The sequence below is a fragment of the Rhinoderma darwinii genome, chromosome 12 (assembly GCF_050947455.1).
Source record: "Rhinoderma darwinii isolate aRhiDar2 chromosome 12, aRhiDar2.hap1, whole genome shotgun sequence".
Classification (NCBI taxonomy): domain Eukaryota; kingdom Metazoa; phylum Chordata; class Amphibia; order Anura; family Rhinodermatidae; genus Rhinoderma; species Rhinoderma darwinii.
This window is the reverse complement of record NC_134698.1, coordinates 15859448-15886003: the sequence shown is the minus strand read 5'-3', so window position 1 is coordinate 15886003 and position 26556 is coordinate 15859448. Positions and strand designations below refer to the sequence as shown.

At 48.4% G+C, this 26556-nt stretch overlaps 1 protein-coding gene across 1 annotated transcript in view; it reads left to right on the top strand.

The window, feature by feature from the left end:
* LOC142665241 (NACHT, LRR and PYD domains-containing protein 3-like) overlaps positions 1-26556 on the top strand; it is an 82319-nt gene that overhangs the window by 37139 nt on the left and 18624 nt on the right. Inside the window, exons 6-8 of the mRNA XM_075844871.1 lie at positions 3537-3707; positions 9226-9396; positions 11503-11673. Of these exons, the coding sequence (XP_075700986.1) occupies positions 3537-3707; positions 9226-9396; positions 11503-11673 (513 nt within the window). The remainder of the gene's footprint in view (positions 1-3536; positions 3708-9225; positions 9397-11502; positions 11674-26556) is intronic.

Sequence of the window (26556 nt, the reverse complement as noted above, 5' to 3'; positions counted from 1 at the left end):
TCAAAATTCTTTAAGGAATTTTGAGGCAGATTTTTTCGGCCTGCAAAATACTCTGTGTGAACAGGGCCATACATAAACAGCACTTTGAGACATTTTACTCACTGTGTCAGAAGAGATGCTCCCACTCCAGTCCTCGTCAGGCGATGTCTTCGGTCCAGATGTCGTCCTTCACCTCCAGGCAATGGCGGGGATCGAAGAACTCCTGCCGCCGCGCAAGAACTGGACTCCTCCCCCTCTCCTTACGCAGCTACGCTCTGGAGGACGAGGAGGCGGAGTCGGACAAGGAGGCGGAGTCGGACGAGGAGGCGCTGGACGAGGAGGCCGAGGAGGAGGACGAGGAGGCGGAGGAGGAGGGCGAGGAGGCGGAGTCGGAGGCGTGCCAGCAGGTAATTAGACTGTGCGCCGCTGTCCTGGCTGTTCTTCCCAGTTGATTGGTCGCTGTACTTTTGGTGCGTGCGCACCGCATCCCTCTCGGCGGCGGGCACGAGCGGGTTGCTTTCCGGCGTGTCCAGTCGTTCGCGCGTGAGCGCGCGTTTGCGGTAACGAGCGCGCCGGTGCGCGCTTGCGGTCGTTCACGCGCGGTGTTTCGCGGCGGTGTTAGATGAGAGGGGGGCCCGCAGCTCACGGCGGTGTTTGACGAGAGGGGGGCCCGCAGCTCACGACATTGCTTTGGTGAAAAGAACAGTCCCCATTGCAGGGGCCTGTTTTTTTCTACCAAAGGCAAGTCGCGGCAGTTGCCGGGCCCCCCTTTCAATTAAGTTTGGCCGGGCCCCCTACAGTAGTACCCCTAATACCCCCCTGATGGCGGCCCTGGGGCCCAAGGTATCCCAGCTTGCTTTTCACCTCTTGTCCGCACATTTTTGGACAATGGGGATGAGCTTTATAACCTCTTATATGTATGAACATGTATGAACGCAAATAGTGGTCAATAGCGAAGTAAGCCGATAGAAAGAGGGGGGCAGCCCCCTCTGACGTTCTACCCCACCGCAACGCAATTACGGGTTGCCGATAGTTGCCATGGCAACCTGAGAGCCGAATTAAGTCCTTTGTTCTGCCATTTTTGTGAGCCTGTCAAGATCACGATATACTGCAATGCATTGGTATTGCAGTATATCATGCAAGCGTATAAAACAGGTAAATAAAGTTTTCTTTTATATAAAATAAAAGTATTAAAAGTTAAAAAAACCTTTTCCCATTTAAATCATTGTAAAAGAAATCTAAAATAAACATAATTGGTAACGCTGCGTCCGTAAAAGTCCAAACTATTACAATATAACATTATTTAACCCGCAACATGAATGCAGTAAAAAACTAAAATTTAAACACCAGAATGGATATTTTTTGATCATTTTATCTCCCACAAAAAATAGAATAAAAAGTGACTAAATAGTCTTTTATGTTTACCAAAATGGTACCAATAAAAATAAGCCCTCATACCACTCAATCGACAGAGAAATAAAAAATTATGGATCTTTAATTTTTTTTCCTTGTAAAAGTAGTAAAATATAAAATAAACGATATAAATGTGCTATTGCTGTACCGCATTGACCTGCAGAATAAAACTAACATGCCGTTTTTATTGCATGGTGAAAGCCATAAAAACGAAACCCAAATAACAATGGAGGAATCGCTGTTTTTTTCCCTTTAAACCTCACAATAATTTTATTTCCTGTTTCACAGTACATTATATGGTACAATAAGGCCTCATTCACACGACAGGGTTTCCCGTCCGGGTGCCGGCTGTTCATAAATCGGCCGGCACCCGGCTGCATTAGGAATAATAGACCCCTAATGGGGCTATTCACACGACCGATTTTTGGACGGCCGGGAAAACCGGCCGTCAAAAAATAGGACATGCTCTATTTTCGGCCGGGTACCCGGCCGCCCAGCTCCCATAGAAGTCTATGGGGCCGGGTATTACACGGCCATCACCGGATGTGTCCCGAGTGATGGCCGGGTTTTCCGTGGCTTTCGCTCTATCTCCTCCTTCTCACAGCACAGAGCGCATGTGAGGAGGAGGAGTTGATGACATTCGGACGAATGGCTGTACGCTACACTGTGTGGCAGGGCCGGGGTGTACAGCAGGTGGAAGGGAGCGCTGCGCTGGCTCCCTTCCCCTGCTTGTTAAAAGCGCCCTGGCCCGGCGACACCTTCCATGGCGCCGCTAGCTGCTGCGGCTGCTACTACTGTAGCGACGCCACTATAGCAGAGCAGGGAGGTATCTCCCCGCTCTGCTATGTGCTAGCTCCATTTTAGCTCCCTGAAGGAGCGGAATCCCCGTGTGTTCGGGGATTCCGCTCCTGGACAGAGCGCATGATGTCTCTGTCCATATCTGGGCAGTGACATCAGGGGAAACTCCTGAACCGGAATCACTGAACACATGGGGATTCCCCTTCAGGAGTTGCCGCTGATGTCACTGTCCAGATCTGCCCGGCCCGGAACGGATGCAAAACTTTATGCAAACCGGCCGGGCAAAATTTTACCGGCCGACACTCGGGCTCGTGCGGGACCCGGTCGTGTGAATCCCGCCTAAAGGGTGCCATGAAAAAACACAAATCCTCCCGCAACAAATAACCCTCATACGGCTTTATCGACGGAAAAATAAAAAAGTTATGGTGGGGAGAAAAAAAAGCGAAAATGAAAATTTGAAAAATTGCTGCGCCAGGAAGGGGTTCATTTGTGTTATGTGTGAATACAGTTTCATTTACCGTGACAGACAGAGAGGGGGCACTGCATGTACAGATACCAGGCGGAGGTTATCCACATTGTGTGAGCCGTAGGTTTTATAATCACATTCACTACAATTACACATCTGTCTGCTGAGATTAAGAACAGCAAAACTGCTACAGAATGTTCAATGTGAATGTCTCCTAATCTACTGCCTGATATAATAATTGTGGCTGACAGGTGCCGGAATTATTACCCGGATCCCTGCGGTTCTATGGGATCTAAGTTCAGTTCATGTGAACAGCGCAGAGTCTGGGTTTTGTGGCCGTAATACAGATGCTAAAATATGGCCACATTATGTCTGTCTGAATCAGGCCTCATGCACACGGCCATTGCCCGTAATCACAGCCCGAAATTGCGGGTACGGCTGGCCGAAGGCTGGCCGTGCGCCGCATTTTTGTGCCGTGTCCCCATACAAAATATGGGAGCACTGAAAAGTAGGACATGCTCCATATTTCCCGGCACGGTTCTATGGCACGAAAGGTGCCTACGGCCATTAGAACCTGGGGGGTCCGTAATTGCGGACCGTATTGTGGTCCGCAATTACAGAGTTTTGTGGGGCCTAAGGAAAATATCCACAATTATCTCTGACATCTGCTGTGATTGGAGGACAGGGGTCCCTGGTTCTCCTGATAGGCGACGGCCACCCCATTCTTGACACCTACCACACACACGAGGCGGCTTCTAGTGACGACATTTATGGATTTTAAAAACAGCCGGGGACATTTTCTCTCCATTTCACAATCTACAGATTTTATACTAACGCTCTGTGGACACGTCACCCACATCTCATCTTCTTATTCTTACAGTTTGGCTCATAATCATTTACCAGACACTTCTTGCACCCAGTTGGCATCTGTAATAAGGAACAACCAGTCCCTGAAGATTCTTGTCCTGTCTTATAACAGTCTGTCTGGTCCTCGCCTAAGTGACTTGATGGAAGTTCTGTCCAGTCCAGCCTGCAGCATAGAGGAATTATAGTGAGTATAGAGATGTGTACAGGACCGAGACGTGGGGGGGAAAATTTAGCCGTCGATTTTATTCATTGCTCTGCACCTTTGTTATGTCTGTGAGTTAAACTGCTGACTGCTACTTCATAGCTGCCGGGGACACTTTTGTAACCCAGACAAATTGTGGCGTGGTCTACATAGAGGCGTGGTCTTCTATGGGGTATTTTCTACCAAGTGGCGTGGCCTACTACAGGGGTGTGTTTTCCTCCATGAGTTCATGCATACAAATAAACAATGTTGGTATATATGTCACTATTTAGCAAATGCGGATTTGTTTAATATAAGGAATTGAAAGTAGTGGTAGGGTAAATAAAGGGTCCCCCTGAGAATGAAGAGACCACAGCCCTGTATACGTACTGTGGCCCTCCCAGCTACCTGCAACACAGCCAGTGGCTAGACTACAGTTCTAGCAGTCATAGCAGTTGCTACGTGGCTGCTATGGCCTGCGGTATGAGTGGGCCCATGCCGACCGGCACATAAATGTTGTCGCTAGCCCAGAGCATTCGCGGCCTCGGACGACTGCCTCATTCAATTGTATCTGCGTCCTTGAGGACGCAGATACAATTGAATACTATGACAGAGCAGAGAGCTAGCTCCCTAACCTTCCATTCACTTAGCTAAAAGCTACATTAGTCCTACAGCCTATAAGACGCTGGGACAGGATCCCTGGGCAGGTCGGCGCAATGACGTCACTGGACCGTTCTACGCAAGGTTTCTATCTTGGCGTCTCATAGGCTGGAAGCCTAACATCGCTGAGGCGGCTGTGGAGCAGCTCCGTTCGTCACAGGTACAGGGCTAGGTGAGTACAAGTTTTTTTTTATTTGTTTGGGGGACAATCTACAAGGGGTGTGGCTGTGTGGCACTATCTACAAGGGGATCTGTTTGGCAATATTTGGATGGGGGGCTTCTACAGGGTGGTGGAGCACCTTTCACAAGGGGGTGTGTGGCACTATCTACAGGGAGGGTGTGGCACTATCTACAGGGGCGGTGGGATCATTATTCATTTATCTCATAATATAGGGGCAGAATAGGTAGATAATCTACCCACCAGGCCACCCTATTTTATGAGATCCCATTAATATACAGTGAAGGAAATAAGTATTTGATCCCTTGCTGATTTTGTAAGTTTGCCCACTGTCAAAGACATGAACAGTCTAGAATTTTTAGGCTAGGTTAATTTTACCAGTGAGAGATAGATTATATATATATATATAAAAAAAAGAAAATCACATTGTCAAAATGATATATATTTATTTGCATTGTGCACAGAGAAATAAGTATTTGATCCCCTACCAACCATTAAGAGTTCAGCCTCCTCCAGACCAGTTACACGCTCCAAATCAACTTGGTGCCTGCATTAAAGACAGCTGTCTTAAATGGTCACCTGTATAAAAGACTCCTGTCCACAGACTCAATTAATCAGTCTGACTCTAACCTCTACAACATGGGCAAGACCAAAGAGCTTTCTAAGGATGTCAGGGAGAAGATCATAGACCTGCACAAGGCTGGAATGGGCTACAAAACCATAAGTAAGACGCTGGGTGAGAAGAAGACAACTGTTGGTGCAATAGTAAGAAAATGGAAGACATACAAAATGACTGTCAATCGACATCGAAATGGGGCTCCATGCAAAATCTCACCTCGTGGGGTATCCTTGATCCTGAAGAAGGTGAGAGCTCAGCCGAAAACTACACGGGGGGAATTTCTTAATGATCTCAAGGCAGCTGGGACCACAGTCACCAAGAAAACCATAATGGAGCTGTAATGGATTAAAATCCTGCAGTGCCCGCAAGGTCTGCCTGCTCAAGAAGGCACATGTACAGGCCCGTCTGAAGTTTGCAAATGAACATCTGGATGATTCTGAGAGTGATTGAGAGAAGGTGCTGTGGTCAGATGAGACTAAAATTGAGGCATTAACTCTACTCGCCATGTTTGGAGGAAGGGAAATGCTGCCTATGACCCAAAGAACACCGTCCCCACTGTCAAGCATGGAGGTGGAAACATTATGTTTTGGGGGTGTTTCTCTGCTAAGGGCACAGGACTACTTCACTGCATCAATGGGAGAATGGATGGAGCCATGTACCGTCAAATCCTGAGTGACAACCTCCTTCCCTCCACCAGGACATTAAAAATGGCTCGTGGCTGGGTCTTCCAGCACGACAATGACCCGAAACATACAGCCAAGGCAACAAAGGAGTGGCTCAAAAAGAAGCACATTAAGGTCATGGAGTGGCCTAGCCAGTCTCCAGACCTTAATCCCATCGAAAACTTATGGAGGGAGCTGAAGATCCGAGTTGCCAAGCGTCAGCCTCGAAATCTTAATGATTTACAGATGATCTGCAAAAAGGAGTGGGCCAAAATTCCATCTAACATGTGTGCAAACCTCATCATCAACTACAAAAAACGTCTGACTGCTGTGCTTGCCAACAAGGGTTTTGCCATCAAGTGTTAAGTCTTGTTTGCCAAAGGGATCAAATACTTATTTCTCTGTGCACAATGCAAATAAATATATATAATTTTGACAATGTGATTTTCTGTTTTTTTTAAATATAATCTATCTCTCACTAGTAAAATTAACCTAGCCTAAAAATTCTAGACTGTTCATGTCTTTGACAGTGGGCAAACTTACAAAATCAGCAAGGGATCAAATACTTATTTCCTTCACTGTAGATCTACCATAGATCTATATTAATGGTATCTCATAAAATAGGGAGGGAGATACATGCAGGGATAGCTGTAACATAACAAAAGAGCCTTTGCTCACCTCTCCACTTTACACCTTACAAGTTAGTAAGAACACATGGAAACAAGTCCTTATGTCCCGGTGTTCTGAATTTCTGGTCAATTTTCTTAATTAAATGGAGTCTGAAACCAGAATGCCCGAGTTAAACTAGTAACAAGGTATTGTGGAGGAGACTAACCTGTTTCTAGTGTTTTTCAGTACTGCTGACTTGAACGTCAAGCAGAAAGATCGTACTGCGCATTCGCCAGGTGAAGAGCAGCTAAGGGACATTATACAGTATGGTGGCAGCTGTGGGGGCATTATACTGTATGGTGGCAGCTGTGGGGGCATTATACTGTATAAGGGCAGCAATGGGAGCATGATACTGTGTGGTATGAACCAGATGTGTATGTCCGGGGATTGTGCGAGATTATAGGCGTGGCTTAAATGGAAAAAGGTTTGCAGCGCTACGAACGCCACATCGGTTGTCCCTCTTTGCGATACTTGAAAGTTGGGAGGTGTGGTAGAAACTAGTGATAAATCTCCCCATTATTTTCCTGGAAATTCTAGGAGATGATCCGCATCTAAAAAATGATTGTATTATATGGAGAAGAAAATTACAGCGCAATGACTGACAGCCCTGCACAGCTCCAGCTCCATCTCCCATGATAAAGGAACCAGGTGCTGTCTTATATTGTGAGTCTGTGTCATGTGTCACATGATTTACAAGACTTCGAAATAGGCTGCTCCAATTCTCTGTTCACCACCTGAAACCTGATTGTCACGAAGCGGGTTAGTGGACCCACTAAGCCGTACCGCCGCAGCGGGGAGGCAGCTGGCCAAACAACAGGACACCCCAGAAATACAATGTCCTGCACAAGGGTACCTGAATAGTCCAGATGGTGGCCGCAGCTCTGGCACAGATGAGATGGGTGCAGCAGATGGCGCCAAACGTGGCGGATGACACAGGAGCCGCAAGTTGCGCCAGACGTGGCGGACTCCTCCGGGCGTGGCAGAAGAAACAGGACGTGGCGGATTCATCTGGGCGTGGCAGAAGACACAGGACGTGGCAGATTCCTCTGGACGTGGCAGATTCCTCTGGACGTGGCAGATTCCTCCAGACGTGGCAGATGACACAAGATGTGGCAGATGACACAGGACGTGGCAGATTCCTCCGGACGTGGCAGATGACACAGGACGTAGCGGATTCCTCCGGACGTGGCAGATGACACAGGACGTGGCACGACTCGATACTAAGCCACAGCACGGGAAACAGGAACAGGTAACAAGGCACAGGGAAACAATTGGAACGGGAAACACTAAGGGACCATTTGCAAGCCTTTAAGGCCGGGCGCGAGCATGCGCGCGCACCCTACAGGACACAGCCGAACGGAGCAGAAGTGAGCGCTGGCGTCTCCTAGGAGGGAGACGGGGACCAGCGCTCACGGATCCATGGCTGCGGGCGTCGGAAGGTGAGTGAACCCGACGGCCCACGGCCATGGACGCTACACTGATAAACGTATATTTTTCCGAAATCTCCTGAACGGGTCTGTTTAATCTCAATATCTGACTTCTCTCTAGTCTGCAGCCAGGATCGGCCTTTGGGGTATGCGACCTGTGCCATCGCACAGAGCGCATCACTCTAGCAGGTGGAAGGCGGCACTGCGCTGGCTCACTTCCCCTGCTTGTGTATCTGAAGCGCCTCGGCTCGTGTCATGACGTCACTTTGCGCGGGTGAGTATAATTTATTTGTTTTATTTGTTTGGGGGGCACTGTCTACAAGGGGGAGGTGGGAGCTTATATTGTGGGGGCACTAAAAAGGGCATTATATTGTAGAGGGGCAATATACTTTTTTATGGGGCATTTTTTTATGATGGGGTTGGCTGCCAATCCTAATGCCAGCGATGTCTGCAGCAGTTTATATACGACATCCCTCTGTCTATGACTCTGGTCAGAGAGGTCGATGGTTCCCATCACAGATGCACACAAGTAAAGAAATGTGTTTGTCGGTGACTGAGGCTCTGTGTGTGAGCAGCAGCAAAGTGGGTGAGATTTAACAAATCTCATTCACATGCTGCGTAAAATTTCTGACCAGAAATTGACCTGCGGTGCATATTTTTCGGACCAAGCATGTCGCCATCTCCTTAACATTGAGAAAAACGCTGCAATATCCGCACCATTTTCAGCAGTAAAAAACGCAGGAAATGGTGCGATTTTTCCGCGGCGGATTTTCTTTCTGCTTCATGTTTCTGCGGCAATTCCGTTACGTGTGGACAAGCCCCTAATGTGTGTTATTTGTGAATACAGTTTCCCCCATTGTCAATTGTCAATGTGAATGTTTCCTAATCTGCTGCCTGATATAATAATGTAGCTGACAGGCGCCGGCATTATTACCCAAACCCCCGCGATTCTATGGGGATCTAAGTTCGGTTCATGTGAATAGCGCATAGTCTGGATCTTGTGGCCGTAATACTGATACTAAAATGCAGCCACATTAAGTCTGTCTGAATGAGGCCTAATAAAAATGTACACAATTATCTCCGACATCTGCTGTGATTGGAGGACAGGAGTCACTGGTCCCTGGTTCTCCTGATAGGTGAGGGTCCCCCATTCCTGACACCCACCACCACAAGGAGGCTTCTACTGATGACATTTATGGATTTTACTAACGGCCGGGCACATTTTCTCTCCACATTCACAATCTACAGATTTTATACTAACGCTCTGTGAAGGCGTCACTCACATCTCATCTTCTTATTCTTACAGTTTGGCTTATAATGATCTACCAGACACTTCCTGCATCCAGTTGGCATCTGGAATAAGGAATAACCGGTCCCTGAAGATACTTGACCTGTCTGGTAACCGTCTGTCTGGTCCTCACTTCAGTGAATTGATGGACGCTCTGTCCAGTCCAGCCTGCAGGATAGAAGAATTACAGTGAGTATAAGAGATGTGTACAAGACTGTGTGGGGGGGGGGGGGTGCGGGCACAAGTTATACATTGATTTTATTATATTTTATGCTTCGAATCAGTGTTATGTCTATGAGATAAACTGCTGACTGCACCTTCATCATAGTTGCCGGCTGTGGGGTATGTGAACCCATTAGGCTGCTCCGCCGTAGCGGAGTGGCAGATGGCTAAACAATAGTCTTTTAGGACAAGAGTACCTGGATAGCAGATTTGGCAGACACTTGGCTTGGCAGACACTTGGCTTGGCAGACACTTGGCTTGGCAGACACTTGGCATGGCAGACACTTGGTGTGGCAGGCACAGATGACACTTGGCACAGATGACACTTGACTCCGACACTAGACTCTGCCCTGGAACAAATACAATTACTGGATATCGGATACAGGGTACGGGAACACAGGATAAAGGATACAACTAAGGGACCATGTGCAAAACTGAACATGGGTAGAGACAACAAGTCTTAGGCAAGGAGGAAGAGGGCAGAGTCCATTTTATTGTCCAGGGTGCGTTGGGATTGGGTAGGGAGCATTTTACTGGTGCGTTCCCTGGCCCTTTAAGGCTAGGTACGAGTGCGCACAAACTCTAGGGGAAGCAGTAGAAAATTGCAGCTGTGTGTGCTGGCGTCTCCGAGGAGGGAGACGCCGGCAAGCTCCGAGTGTCCTGCGGTCGCGGGTGCCGGTGTGAGTTGGGGCATTAATGTTCTGTTCTGGCTCCCAAGACCACTCCTCAGGACCAAACACTTTTCAGTCCACCAGATAGAAAATTCTTTCCTCTTACCCTGTTGTAGTCCAGGATCTCCTTTACCTCAAATACGTCAGAAGAACCGCTGAGAGTAACTGTAGAACCAGGAGATTTACTGTAACGTTTCAGGACCATAGGCTTTAGGATGGACACATGGAACGAGTTGGGAATTTTGAGCGTAGGAGGCAGCCAAAGCTTATAGAACACAGGGTTTATTTGTTGAAAAACCTCGAGGGGCAGAGGAACCTGGGAGCAAATTTGTGGGAAGGGATTTTAAGACTAATGTTCTTTGACGACAGCCAGACCTTGACTCTGGGGAAAAACTGAGGAGGAACTTTTGTTTTCATATCGGCATATTTTTTCATGTGAACAACTGCCTGAAAAATCGCGTTTGCTGCTAGATGTGAAGAAAAGTCCTGAAGGAAGAATTGGCTGCAGGCACTTGAGACAAAGCTGGCACAGGAAGAGGAACTCGTGGATATTGACTGTATACAATGAAGAATGGAGAAGATGCAACAGGCTCAATTGTATGGTTATTGTAAGACAATTCCACCCAAGGCAGAAGATGAACCAAATTGTCATGTTGAACAGAAACGGCGGTCAGCGACTGCAGGCACAACACTGGGGACACTTTAGTGATCCAGACAAATTGTGGTGTGTTATACTAAGAGGCATGGCCTACTGTGGGATGCGTTCTACCAAGAGGCATGGCCTACTATGGGGTGCGTTCTATCAAGAGGCATGTCCTCAGGGGTGTGTCCTACTATAAGGCGTGTCCTACCACAAGGACGTGTCTTACCAACTGAGTTTGCGCATACAAATAAACAAGGTTGGTAAATCTCAGTCACTATTTAGCATATGCTGATCGGTCAGAATCTAAGGGAATGATCTAAAATAACTGGTAGGGCTAAATAAAGGGTCCCACGACCGACCATACCTGAGCTACCTGCAGCACAGCCCTATTCACTTGTCAGGACCCCCACCAACGAGAAAGTAATAAAAACTCTTCTGGATGAAGTTTTACAATTTCTATAACACTCAGGGAAGGGACTAAGGAAACATTTCCAAATGGGTGAGACTAAGGGGACGTACAAATTCGGAAAAACATGGCTGCTTTCCTACTAAAGCAGCACCACATTGCAGCTCAGCTCCATTAAAGGGAATGGACAATACTATTCCTGACACCCACCACACACGAGGCGGCTTCTAGTGATGACATTTATGGATTTTACTAACAGTCGGGGACATTTTCTCTCCACATTCACCATCTACAGATTTTATACTAACACCCTGTGGATGCGTCATCCACATCTCATCTTCTTATTCTTACAGTTTGGCTTATATTGATCTACCAGAAACTTCCTGCATCCAGTTGGCATCCGGAATAAGGAATAGCCGGTCCCTGAAGATGCTTGTCCTGTCTTTGAACAGTCTGTCTGGTCCTCACCTCAGTGACTTGATGGAAGCCCTGTCCAGTCCAGCCTGCAGGATAGAGGAATTACAGTGAGTATAAGAGATGTGTACAGGACTGTGGCGTGGGGGGGGCACAAGTTATATATTTATTTTATTCTATTTTATGCTCCGCATCATTGTTGTACTGGGCGGGATTAGAGGCCATGCACAAAAGCAAAAAAAAATTCCCGCGCAGCGCACGCCCATTGCGTTACTTTAAAGTTGGGAGGTATGCATAATGCCCCCACAGAGTATAATGCCCTCTAGATGCCATCATACAATTTTATTCCCCCATTGCTGCCACCATATAGTACAATGCCCCCATAGATGCACCCATACAGTATAATGATCACACAGACGTCCCTATGCAGTATAATGCCCAAACAAATTCCCCATTACAGCATAATGCCCCACAACTGCCCCATACAGCATAATGCCTCCATAGCTGCCCCCATACAGTATAATCCCCCATAGCTTCTCTGCCAAATTATAGTCACGTCACCTATAGGTAGTGAAACATGTAGGGAGGCTGATTAGTGATTTTCAATATTCACAAATCCATGTAGACAAGCCAAGACAATTTATAGGTAATTATTTAGGGCACAGATAGAAGCAAGCGTTCAGCTCAGCTCGCTGTATGAATGGGAGGAATGTCTCCATTCTCTAGTTAGTAACTCATTAATCCTGAGAAGTTTGGAACTTTGTAATTATAGGACAATATTTAGAATTGCTTACTTACATCAGTGTTAATGGGAGGGATGCCTCCATTTTTGAGGTCGAAAAATCTATTTAACCCCTGTGGCAATTTCAAAGTTTGCAACTATAGGGCAATATTTAAAACACTTGTCCCTCTGTGTTAGTTTATGGTACTATTGGGAGGAATGCCTCCATTTGTTATTTAGCAGTTCATCAAATCCTTCAGGAGAGTAAAATTCGGAACAAATAGGGGACTACCCGAAATATTTGTCCTCTGTCACCCTATTATTAATACTGTAAAAACATTGATAGTTAATGGAGGTCCATGGACAATTTTTCATTTAAAACCGTCTGTCTTGTATGTGGCGAATACATTAATTAAATGACTTCTTATTAGCGATGTTAATAAAAAAAAATTCATTTTTATAAAACTATTACCACACATTTAGTGGGAGTACATTTTTGGCGTCTGCGTATGTTTACACAATCCTGTTTTCTAATGAAATTATAAACAATATAATAGTTATTCCCTGTTATAGGTCTCGTACGTCGTGGGGTTCACCGGCTAGTGTCATCCACTCTTACTACCTCCTTTATATTAGGGTCACTAGGGTTATGCCTAGTTTCCCTACCTTTCCTTTATACTAACGTCAATCTAATTGCTTTGCTACGAAAGTAGGGAATAAAAATGTATAGTAAATAGGTAATATTTATTAACACAAACAGTAATCACACTTAGATATAAAATACACCAAACACAGTAAATAATCACAGTATAGTATCAGTGTATCCCAATACACATAATAACGTAATATGTAGTGAATACACTGACCCTACACGTGGCACAGTATAAACAAGGTATCACAATCCTAATCTATACCACAACCCACTTATCTAAACATACATACACGTTGAAGTGTACTCATGCTTCTGTGACCCACCCCCACCTGGCTCTAACTATCCCTGTAACTACACAATAAGGGGCTGTAGGGAAAGAAAAAGGACAAAGTGTTCTGTAGCTGTAAGGCTTGCTGTCCAGGGCCTGTAGAGTGAGTTCAGCAGGCCTGCATGATGGGTTACCAGGGAAGGAAAATGGTTACATGGGGAAGTAGGGGTTAGATGTGGTAGAAGGGTTGGAGGGGGAGAAGGGTAGGAGAGGGAGAGAGAGAGCTCTCCCCCATGGAATCTCATTACATCGCGAGGGGGAGGGCAGGCAGTGGGAATGCATTGGATGTGTCCACTGACTTCTCCCCAGGAGCGTAGCTAGGGGGGGGCAGGCGGGGCACGTGCCCCGGGCGCAGCTCAGAGGGGGGCGCCAGCGCCACCTCCTCCTGCACTATAATTGTACCTGTGTGGGCGTGGCCTAGCGGCGTATGTGAGAAGACGCAGGAACCGGAGCTCCTGCTGCCGATATCCTGGAAATCATCCTGAGACTCCACTATACTAACGCGGACATACCTGTGGTGAAAGAGGAGACAGCGGTGATCCTGCAGGCATAATTCTGGATCTGACGGAGGCTGTTATGACCCGGTCCAGGAAATCTAAGGCGGCAGAGGACGGTGAGCTGGGGCTGCAAGATGGCGCCGACATGTGCTCGCATGCAGAGAGCAGGGATGTGAGAGGGGCGGCGGCATCCAGGCTGGAACGCTTTGCCAGGAAGGCCCCTATGAAACCTGAGGCAGATGGAGGGATGTCGGATGGAGGGGAGGAGCAGGCTGGCCGCACAGGCTCGAGATATGAGCCGCTGCGAGCGCAGATGGAGTCAGAGGAGGAGGAGGAAAATGGAGGAGACGCTTCAAGCAGTTCAGGAGGAGGATTAGATGGCGGCACGCAGAGATTGGACAAGCCTGGCCCCACGCTGGCAGATGTTTTTTCGGCGGTAAGCCTGAGTAATACTACGCTGGCTAAGCTTACCTGCCAGGTGGGGGGAATTAAGGAGGATTTGTCTATCATACGCCATGATTTACAGAAGGTGTCAGAGCGCACAACAGCGGTGGAGGGTCGAGTCAGCGACTTAGAGGATGGAATGCTGCCCATGAGAAGAGATGTAAATGCGGTGGCAGAGGATGTTAAGTATCTCTTATCAAAAGCTGATGATTTGAAGAATCGTTTAAGACGAAATAATGTGGGGATGGTGGGAATACCTGAAAAAGTGGAAGGGTCCAATCCGGATTCCTTTTTTGAAAAATGGCTTTTGGAGGTTTTTGGAAAAGAGTCGCTGACCCCATTATTTGCAGTGGAAAGAGCTCATAGAGTACCCACGCGTCCTGGTCCACCTGGGCGGCCACCGCGACCTGTTTTGGTAAAGCTGCTCCATTATAAAGATAGAGATATAATTCTTCGACAGGCCCGGGAAAGGCAAGATATTCGGGTGAACGGTGTGAAGGTGTCATTTTATCCGGATTTCTCTGCAGAAGTTCAGAAGCGGAGGATGCAATTTCTGGACATAAAAAGGCGGCTGAGGAACCATCGGGTTCAGTATTCCATGCTGTATCCTGCAAAGCTTCGGGTGGCTGCGTTGGGATCCGTGCAATTCTTTGAGAATCCGAAAGATGCACTAAGATGGCTGGACAGTCATGAAGATCGCTTACGGCAGGATCGAGAGGAAGCGGCAGCGTGATCAACAGGCGTATGGTTGAAGAGGGGACTCTGCTATGAAAGGAGGAAGATGAGTTACATGAGGGCATAAGGCCTTGTTTTTATGCATTTATATGTTGGTCTAAGGTTGGGCTGAAGTCCATATGTCATTGATGGTTGGAGGGGTGGAAAGTGCTTTCAGTTCAAGGGCAGAATGGGATATTGGAGTCATAAAAATACTAATTGTTTATTGCGGAGGAGGTAGCGGGAGGTTCTTGGTTCTGAAGGTTAAAACTGTAGGGAAACAGAATGTGTCTCTACGAAGTGAGTGGGAAGCTGTATGGTCAAAGTGGTGAAGTTTTCTTCGCCAGCCTGAGCCCTCTTAGGAGGGTATGTTTATGGAAAGTTGGGGGGATTAGGGTGGGGGGAGGGGAAAGGTTTTGGAGGGAAAGGGAGTTTGAAACGCAGTACGCTCTGATGACCACTGGAGGTGATGGGAACAGCCACTGTCAAAAGCAAGAAATGTCCAGATGGGGGGTAGGGTAAATTTGTTGTCCTGGAATGTGAGAGGTATGGGGGAGGTAGCTAAAAGGCGAACTATATTTGATTACCTGAAAGGGCAGTCCGCTGGAGTGATGGGCTTGCAGGAAACCCATCTTACTGCGGATACGGTGCAACAGGTGCATAGGGTGTGGATACGGCACAGCTTCCATTCCTTTCATTCTACATACTCGAGGGGGGTTAGCCTCCTAATTCATAGAGAAGTCCCTTTTAGCTGTTTGGATTCCTTTAAGGATAGGGAAGGTAGATATGTCGGGGTGCATTGTAAATTGTTTAACTGGGAATGTATAATTGTGGTGATGTATGTGCCTCCCCCGTACTCTGTGGTCCCAATACGAGAGGTGTTGCAGAAACTGGCTGGATGGCCTATGATACCGACCATATTGATGGGAGACTTTAACAACATAATGGATAAAGGGTGGGATAAATTTCCAAATGTGGGGGGGGGAGAGATGTTTGTCTGACGAGGTTTGGTAAATACATGATGGAAGTTGGGCTCACGGATATCTGGCGGGCAAAATGGTCTTCTACTACACAATACTCGTGTGTATCATCTACATATGGATCACTGTCCCGAATAGACCTAATGTTTAATAATGGAATGGGGATGGAATGTGTGGAAGGGGTGGAATATTTACCGCGATCGCTGTCTGATCACTCTCCAATGTTGTTGAAGCTCCGAACAGGTTTACAGACAGGGGGGTTGAGAATGCACTGGAGGCTCAACCCGTTTTGGATACGCTTGGTGGGAGAGGAGACCATAACTATGAGCCTGAGAGAATACTTCGAATTTAATAAGGGTACGGTCCCTATAGATATTCTATGGGATGCTATGAAAGCGAATATAAGAGGGGTGTATATAAGGGAGATCACACACATAAAAACTAAGACAAGGCAGGTGGGTCAACATTTGACAGACCGGGTGACAATAACAGAGCTAAGTCACATTACCAATAACACTGCGGAAACCTTAGCCCAATGGAAGGCTGCTCAAAAATTGCTTAAGGAACACCAGCTGGAGCAGGCAGCTAATAAAAGATTGTTTTTGCAACAAAAATATTATGAGGAGGGTGAAATGACGAGCAGATTATTAGCAAATATCGCACGGCCGGAGCGGGAGAGTGCGTTCATCCATCAGCTACAGACAGCAAATGGGACTATGGTGGGGGAAACAGGGGATATATTAGGTGTGCTGTACATCATTTTATAAGGAACTATATCGCACTAAGGTGGACTATCCGGAGGATCTTCTGTCAGAATATCTGGCAGAAATGACATGGGTTACCTTGGGGGAGGAAGAGAGGGAGGGGTTGGAGGAGTCAATTACTTTAGAGGAAATGCAGGAAGCGGTGAGTTCTATGGCAAATGAAAAGGCTCCAGGGATAGATGGTATACCCACTGAATTGTATAAAACATATGGAGATACGGTTCTGCCAGAGTTGCTGGAGGTGTTCCAGGATAGTTTTGCCAGAGGGCGCTTACCGCAGACAATGTATGAAGCTGCTATAGTTGTAATTCTTAAAGAAGGGAAAGATCGGACGCAACCTGACTCTTACAGACCGATATCTCTGTTAACCGCGGACGTTAAAATTTTAGCCAAAATACTAGCTAACAGGTTGTCGCGAGTAGTGACTAAAATAGTAGGGACGGACCAATCGGGATTTATGCCATCACGTTCTACAGCAGTTAACTTACGTAGACTTTTCTTAAATTTGCAGACAGACGCTCCGGAGGCGCGGTGTAGAGCAGTGTTGTCTTTGGACGCCGCCAAGGCGTTTGATAGTGTGGAATGGGGCTACTTGTGGGCTGTACTGGAGCGGATTGGCTTTGGAAGGAACTTTATAAAATGGGTACAACTATTATATAGGGAGCCGGTAGCTAGGGTCAGAGCAAATGGAAGAATGTCGGACTCTTTTAAGCTGGAGAAGGGGACGCGACAGGGATGCCCGCTTTCCCCGTTGCTGTTTGCACTAGCGATTGAACCCCTAGCAAATATGGTAAGACAACATCCGGGGATAGAAGGGTTTCGTTGTGGGGAGCTGGAGGAGCGTATAGCACTATACGCGGACGATATACTGTTGTTCCTGGGGGAGATAGATCATTCATTGCCAGTGATAATGACGATATTGGAGAGGTTTGGCAGATTCTCAGGGTTAAAAATTAATTGGAGCAAGTCGGTGTTGTTACCACTCCAGCCAGTAGATACGCCATTGATGGTTGGAGGAATTGAAGTTCCGTGTGTACGGAAGTTTAAATATCTGGGAATTACGGTATCAGCAAGGGTGCAGGACTTTGTCGAGTTGAACATGATACCATTAATGAATAAGTTAACAGATAGGACCAAAGTATGGCTTGGGTTACCGCTGTCAGCACTGGGACGAGCAAATCTCATCAAAATGATTCTGATGCCCCAGGTTCTCTATATTGTGCACAATGCCCCAGTGTGGTTGCCTAAATATTGGTTTAGGAGAATACATAATTTGTTTAGGGACTTGGTGTGGAAAAGGGGGATCCCCAGGATTAAAATGGAAAAGCTACAGTTACCAGCTGAACAGGGGGGGTTAGCCATTCCAAATGTGTGGATATATTATTTAGCAGCTCAAATACAACACTTTAAAGGATGGAAGAATAGGGAGGAGTGGAACTCTAGTGGGAAATTGGTGTACTATATGGGCCAGAAAACGGATTTATTAGAGGCCATGGAGTCGCATAAATTACGGAGGGAGGCGAGAGGGAAACCGACTCTACTATTACTACATAAAGTTTGGTGGGAAAGTAAGAAGATATTGGGGATTACAGGATGCTCCAATTATATGCCCTTATGGGGTAATCCATATCTATGGGAATTTAATATTTTGGAAGGATTTCGGGATTGGGAACAAGCAGGGATCAGATATGTGCACCAGTTATACGAGGAAGGTACTTTCAAGCTTTTTGCACAATTACAGGAAGAGTATGGACTCTCACATTGGCGGTTTTACCAATATTTTCAGCTAAGGCATGCGACGCAGGCACAAGAGAGGCTGGTGGACTTGAGTTGCTCACTATGGGAGGGATGGAAAGGGTGCTGGGGGCACAGGACACTAAGGGGATTATTTCGGTGCTATATAGTATGCTACTCGCCAAATTCCTGGGAGATCCGCTGGTGGAGATTAGACGTAAATGGGAAGAGGACGTAGGGACTATAGCGGATGAAGAATGGGAGGAAATACTTGGATCGCCCAAAATAATCTCTATTAGTGTAGCGCACAGAAGGTCACAACTCTTTCTGCTGCAAAGGGTGTATAGGACACCTAAGGTGTTATGGCAAATGCGAATTAGAACAACAAAAGCGTGTCCCAGATGTATGTTTGATGGGGCGGACATAAAACATATGTTTTGGAGCTGTCCGATGCTAAATGTATATTTGAAAGCAGTTCAAGGAATGGTATCTAGAGTATATGGTAGAGATTTCCCACTGGAACCTAAGATCTTTTTATTGGGTTGTTGTAATGGCAGGAAGGAGGTGAAGGGAAAGTGAGCCCTAATCTACCCACCGCCCTGTCCCTGCCTACTTGCAACGACCCGCCCTAGGCGACGGGGTACAACTGGGCGGCGGTCCCTACGCTGTCTAAGTGCACGGGAGAACAAACAGGGAACACGCAAGGGAGGGGGCAGTAGCCCACGGAACGCCGCGAGGAAACGGAGCGATGAATGAATAGTCAGGACCAGGATGAAGTGGAGTATACCAACGTGAGCATGGAGAAGGAAGCAAGCCAGGGGCAAAGCGAAGCAGGTTAAGCGGAACTGCAGCAAGGCAGAAGCACGGCAGAAGCAGGCTGGAGCAAGCAGCAGTGGGGCCAGGAATCCAGAAGAATTACAAGCACTGAGGAAGAGAACACGGCAGGTAATAAAGGACAGGGGGCGGAGCTAACTCCGACTGACCAGGCCGCGATAGGCTCTCCCACTCCTGAGCCTGCCACCCTGGTTGGGGGGAGACGGTGTCAGTCTAACAGGTCTGGCCTCAGGTGTGGATTGATTAATCCCAGGAGTATACCTAGATGTAGTTCCTGGCAGATCCCTAACAGTACTCCCCCTTTTATGAGGGGCCACCGGACCCTTACTAAGAGGACCCGGTTTAGTAGGGAAGAGAAGGTGGAACCTCCTGATCAATACCCCAGCGTGAACATCACGGGCAGGTACCCAAGTCCTCTCCTCCGGCCCGTATTCTCTCCAATGAACCAGGTACTGGAGGGAGCCCTGGACCATCCTACTGTCCATAATCTTGGCCACCTCGAATTCCACCCCCTCAGGGGTGAGAACGGGAACAGGAGGTTTCCTCGAGGGGGACCAGGACGGGGAGCAGCGTTTGAGGAGGGAGGCATGGAAGACGTCATGTATGCGAAAGGATGGGGGCAGCTCCAGACGGAAGGATACAGGGTTGAGGACTTCAATGATCTTATAAGGTCCAATAAATCGGGGAGCAAACTTCCTGGACGGGACCTTAAGGCGCAAGTTCCTGGATGACAACCAGACCAAATCCCCGAAGACAAACCGGGGGTTAGCAGAACGTCTACTATCAGCCTGAATCTTTTGTGCGCTCTGGGACGCCTCTAGGTTCTTCTGAACCTGGGCCCAGACTGTGCACAGTTCCCGATGAACATCCTCTACCTCAGGATTATTGGAACAACCAGGGGAAACGGAGGAGAACCTTGGGTTAAACCCGAAATTACAGAAAAACGGGGAGACCCCTGACGAGTTACTGACCCGGTTATTCAGGGAAAATTCAGCAAGGGGAAGGAATGAGACCCAATCGAATTGACAGTCAGAGATGAAACGCCTTAAATATTGTTCCAGGGATTGGTTAGTCCTTTCCGTTTGGCCATTAGTTTCGGGATGGAAGGCAGAGGAGAAGGACAGATCAATCTCCAACTTTTTACAAAAAGCTCTCCAAAATAAGGAAACAAATTGTACCTCTCTGTCAGAAACGATATTGACTGGGGCCCCATGGAGACGCAGGATGTGTTTCACAAACAAAGAAGCTAACGTCTTGGCGTTAGGTAGCTTCTTAAGGGGCACAAAGTGGCACATCTTGCTGAAGCGGTCTACTACCACCCACACCACCGACTTGCCCTGAGATGGGGGCAAATCGGTGATAAAATCCATGGAGATATGGGTCCAAGGTCTCTGGGGAATGGGCAAGGAACGTAGTAGGCCCGCAGGTCGGGACCTAGGGGTTTTGGACCTAGCGCAAACCTCACAAGCGGCGACGTAAGCCCTAACGTCTTTAGGCAACCCAGGCCACCAATAGTTTCTGGTAATGAGGTGTTTGGTGCCCAAGATGCCAGGATGACCAGATAGAGCGGAGTCATGGTTTTCCCTGAGTACCCTTAGCCGGTATTGCAGGGGAACAAACAGTTTGTCCCCAGGGACGTTCCCGGGAGCTGAACCCTGATCAGCCGCAATATCAGAAGCTAAATCAGAATCCGTGGCAGAAACGATTATACCAGGGGGTAAAATACAAGCAGGATCCTTCTCGGAAGGAGGATTGGCCATGAAACTACGTGACAGAGCATCAGCCTTAATATTCTTGGACCCAGCCCTATAGGTAACCAAGAAATTAAATCTGGTAAAGAATAGTGCCCACCGAGCTTGTCTAGGATTAAGCCTCCGGGCCGATTCTAGGAAAACCAGAGTCTTGTGATCCGTAAGGACCGTTACCTGGTGTCTGGCCTCCTCCAGGAAGTGCCGCCACTCTTCAAAAGCCCATTTAATGGCTAGAAGTTCGCGGTTGCCAATATCATAGTTACTCTCCGTGGGCGAAAACTTCCTAGAGAAGTAAGCACAGGGGCGGAGATGGGTGAGGGAGCTGGTACCCTGGGACAAGACGGCCCCCACTCCCACCTCGGATGCGTCAACCTCCACAATAAATGGCTCCTCTTGGTTGGGCTGAATCAGCACGGGGGCCGAGATAAAGCACTTCTTGAGGGTCTCAAAGGCCTGGACGGCCTCAGGTGGCCAATGGAGGAGATCAGCACCCTTGTGAGTAAGGTCCGTAAGAGGCTTAGCGACGACCGAGAAGTTGGCAATAAATCTCCTGTAATAGTTGGCGAACCCTAAAAAACACTGTAACGCCTTAAGGGAGGCAGGTTGGACCCATTCCGCCACAGCCTGAACCTTGGCAGGGTCCATGCGGAATTCATGAGGAGTGAGGATTTGCCCTAAAAATGGTATCTCCTGTACCCCAAAGACACATTTTTCAGTCTTAGCAAACAGATTATTCTCCCGAAGGACCTGGAGCACCTTCCTGACATGCTCCACGTGGGAGGACCAGTCCTTGGAAAACACCAGTATGTCATCAAGGTACACAACAAGAAAATTACCCAGGTAATCTCTCAGGATTTCATTAATAAAATTCTGGAAGAAAGCAGGGGCATTACACAACCCAAAGGGCATGACCAGGTATTCGAAATGACCCTCGGGTGTGTTGAACGCAGTTTTCCACTCATCCCCCTCTTTGATGCGGATAAGGTTATATGCCCCCCGTAGATCGAACTTAGAAAACCATTGGGCTCCCTGAACCTGATTAAAAAGATCCGGAATCAAAGGAAGTGGGTACTGGTTCCTTACGGTGACCTTATTCAGGTTACGATAATCAATGCACGGCCTAAGACCACCATCCTTCTTCCCCACGAAGAAGAAGCCAGCACCTACAGGAGAAGTCGAGGGGCGAATGAAACCCTTGGCCAGGCATTCTTGGATATACACCCTCATAGCTTCACGTTCAGGACATGAAAGATTAAATATCCTACCCTTAGGAAGCTTGGCACCAGGCACCAAATCGATGGCGCAATCGTAATCTCTATGGGGGGGGCAACACCTCGGAGGCCTCCTTAGAAAACACATCGGCGAAGTCCTGAACAAACTCAGGAAGCGTGTTTACCTCCTCCCGGGGAGAAATAGAGTTAACAGAAAGACATGACATAAGACATTCATTACCCCATTTGGTAAGCTCCCCAGTATTCCAATCAAACGTGGGATTATGCAACTGCAACCAGGGAAGACCTAATACCAGATCAGACGATAATCCCTGCATCACCAGTACAGAGCACTGCTCCAAATGCATGGAGCCAACCAGGAGTTCAAAAACAGGAGTATGCTGAGTAAAATAACCATTAGCAAGGGGGGTTGAGTCGATACCTACTACAGGGATAGGATAAGGTAAATCAATAAAAGGCATCTTTAGAGACATAGCAAATTCCACAGACATGATATTAGCAGATGAGCCAGAATCCACGAAAGTACTGCCCGTGGCAGACCGGCCAGCAAACGAGACCTGAAAGGGAAGCAAAATTTTATTGCGTTTCACATTAACGGGAAATACCTGTGCGCCCAAGTGACCTCCCCGATGATCACTTAGGCGCGGAAGTTTTCCGGCTTTTTATTCTTGCGCCTGGGACAGGTGTTCAGTAGATGCTTGTCGTCCCCACAGTAGAAGCAGAGACCATTCATTCTGCGAAACTCCCTACGTTGTCGAGGGGACATGGAGGCCCCGAGTTGCATAGGTACCTCCGAGTCCTCCGTGGAGGGGCGAGGGGACGGGACCTCGGGGGGGATCGCAGAAAAGTCAGAGGGGAGCACATTGAAACGTTCAAGCTGACGTTCCCTGAGACGTCGGTCAAGTCGTACTGCTAGGGCCATAACCTGGTCAAGGGAGTCAGAAGAGGGGTAGCTAACCAGCAGATCCTTCAGGGCGTCAGATAATCCTAACCTAAACTGGCACCTTAGGGCCGGATCGTTCCACCGAGAAGCTACGCACCACTTTCTAAAATCAGAACAGTATTCCTCAACCGGTCTCCTACCCTGACGTAAGGTCACCAGCTGACTCTCGGCTAAAGCAGTCCTGTCAGTCTCGTCGTAAATGAGTCCGAGGGCAGAGAAAAAACGATCAACAGAGGAAAGTTCAGGGGCGTCAGGAGCCAAGGAGAAGGCCCACTCTTGGGGCCCTTCCTGGAGTCGGGATATGAAGATACCCACCCGCTGGTTCTCGGAACCTGAGGAGTGGGGTTTTAGGCGGAAATACAGTCTGCAACTCTCCCGGAAGGAGAGAAACGTCTTACGGTCCCCTGAGAACCGGTCAGGTAACTTGAGGTCGGGTTCTAGAGGTGAGGTGAGGGGTACTACTAAGGCAGCGTCACCCTGGTTGACCCTCTGGGCCAGGGCCTGGACCTGTAGGGAGAGGCCCTGCATCTGCTGGGTCAGGGTCTCAAGGGGGTCCATGATAGCGTCAGCGTAGGAGAATGGTAGACTAGGTATGGGCTTGTAATTATGTAATGGCAGGAAGGAGGTGAAGGGAAAGTGAGCCCTAATCTACCCACCGCCCTGTCCCTGCCTACTTGCAACGACCCGCCCTAGGCGACGGGGTACAACTGGGCGGCGGTCCCTACGCTGTCTAAGTGCACGGGAGAACAAACAGGGAACACGCAAGGGAGGGGGCAGTAGCCCACGGAACGCCGCGAGGAAACGGAGCGATGAATGAATAGTCAGGACCAGGATGAAGTGGAGTATACCAACGTGAGCATGGAGAAGGAAGCAAGCCAGGGGCAAAGCGAAGCAGGTTAAGCGGAACTGCAGCAAGGCAGAAGCACGGCAGAAGCAGGCTGGAGCAAGCAGCAGTGGGGCCAGGAATCCAGAAGAATTACAAGCACTGAGGAAGAGAACACGGCAGGTAATAAAGGACAGGGGGCGGAGCTAACTCAGACTGACCAGGCCGCGATAGGCTCTCCCACTCCTGAGCCTGCCACCCTGGTTGGGGGGAGACGGTGTCAGTCTAACAGGTCTGGCCTCAGGTGTGGATTGATTAATCCCAGGAGTATACCTAGACGTAGTACCTGGCAGATCCCTAACAGTACTCCCCCTTTTATGAGGGGCCACCGGACCCTTACTAAGAGGACCCGGTTTAGTAGGGAAGAGAAGGTGGAACCTCCTGATCAATACCCCAGCGTGAACATCACGGGCAGGTACCCAAGTCCTCTCCTCCGGCCCGTATCCTCTCCAATGGACCAGGTACTGGAGGGAGCCCTGGACCATCCTACTGTCCATAATCTTGGCCACCTCGAATTCCACCCCCTCAGGGGTGAGAACGGGAACAGGAGGTTTCCTCGAGGGGGACCAGGACGGGGAGCAGCGTTTGAGGAGGGAGGCATGGAAGACGTCATGTATGCGAAAGGATGGGGGCAGCTCCAGACGGAAGGATACAGGGTTGAGGACTTCAATGATCTTATAAGGTCCAATAAATCGGGGAGCAAACTTCCTGGACGGGACCTTAAGGCGCAAGTTCCTGGACGACAACCAGACCAAATCCCCGAAGACAAACCGGGGGTTAGCAGAACGTCTACTATCAGCCTGAATCTTTTGTGCGCTCTGGGACGCCTCTAGGTTCTTCTGAACCTGGGCCCAGACTGTGCACAGCTCCCGATGAACATCCTCTACCTCAGGATTATTGGAACAACCAGGGGAAACGGAGGAGAACCTTGGGTTAAACCCGAAATTACAGAAAAACGGGGAGACCCCTGACGAGTTACTGACCCGGTTATTCAGGGAAAATTCAGCAAGGGGAAGGAATGAGACCCAATCGAATTGACAGTCAGAGATGAAACGCCTTAAATATTGTTCCAGGGATTGGTTAGTCCTTTCCGTTTGGCCATTAGTTTCGGGATGGAAGGCAGAGGAGAAGGACAGATCAATCTCCAACTTTTTACAAAAAGCTCTCCAAAATAAGGAAACAAATTGTACCTCTCTGTCAGAAACGATATTGACTGGGGCCCCATGGAGACGCAGGATGTGTTTCACAAACAAAGAAGCTAACGTCTTGGCGTTAGGTAGCTTCTTAAGGGGCACAAAGTGGCACATCTTGCTGAAGCGGTCTACTACCACCCACACCACCGACTTGCCCTGAGATGGGGGCAAATCGGTGATAAAATCCATGGAGATATGGGTCCAAGGTCTCTGGGGAATGGGCAAGGAACGTAGTAGGCCCGCAGGTCGGGACCTAGGGGTTTTGGACCTAGCGCAAACCTCACAAGCGGCGACGTAAGCCCTAACGTCTTTAGGCAACCCAGGCCACCAATAGTTTCTGGTAATGAGGTGTTTGGTGCCCAAGATGCCAGGATGACCAGATAGAGCGGAGTCATGGTTTTCCCTGAGTACCCTTAGCCGGTATTGCAGGGGAACAAACAGTTTGTCCCCAGGGACGTTCCCGGGAGCTGAACCCTGATCAGCCGCAATATCAGAAGCTAAATCAGAATCCGTGGCAGAAACGATTATACCAGGGGGTAAAATACAAGCAGGATCCTTCTCGGAAGGAGGATTGGCCATGAAACTACGTGACAGAGCATCAGCCTTAATATTCTTGGACCCAGCCCTATAGGTAACCAAGAAATTAAATCTGGTAAAGAATAGTGCCCACCGAGCTTGTCTAGGATTAAGCCTCCGGGCCGATTTTAGGAAAACCAGAGTCTTGTGATCCGTAAGGACCGTTACCTGGTGTCTGGCCTCCTCCAGGAAGTGCCGCCACTCTTCAAAAGCCCATTTAATGGCTAGAAGTTCGCGGTTGCCAATATCATAGTTACTCTCCGTGGGCGAAAACTTCCTAGAGAAGTAAGCACAGGGGCGGAGATGGGTGAGGGAGCTGGTACCCTGGGACAAGACGGCCCCCACTCCCACCTCGGATGCGTCAACCTCCACAATAAATGGCTCCTCTTGGTTGGGCTGAATCAGCACGGGGGCCGAGATAAAGCACTTCTTGAGGGTCTCAAAGGCCTGGACGGCCTCAGGTGGCCAATGGAGGAGATCAGCACCCTTGTGAGTAAGGTCCGTAAGAGGCTTAGCGACGACCGAGAAGTTGGCAATAAATCTCCTGTAATAGTTGGCGAACCCTAAAAAACACTGTAACGCCTTAAGGGAGGCAGGTTGGACCCATTCCGCCACAGCCTGAACCTTGGCAGGGTCCATGCGGAATTCATGAGGAGTGAGGATTTGCCCTAAAAATGGTATCTCCTGTACCCCAAAGACACATTTTTCAGTCTTAGCAAACAGATTATTCTCCCGAAGGACCTGGAG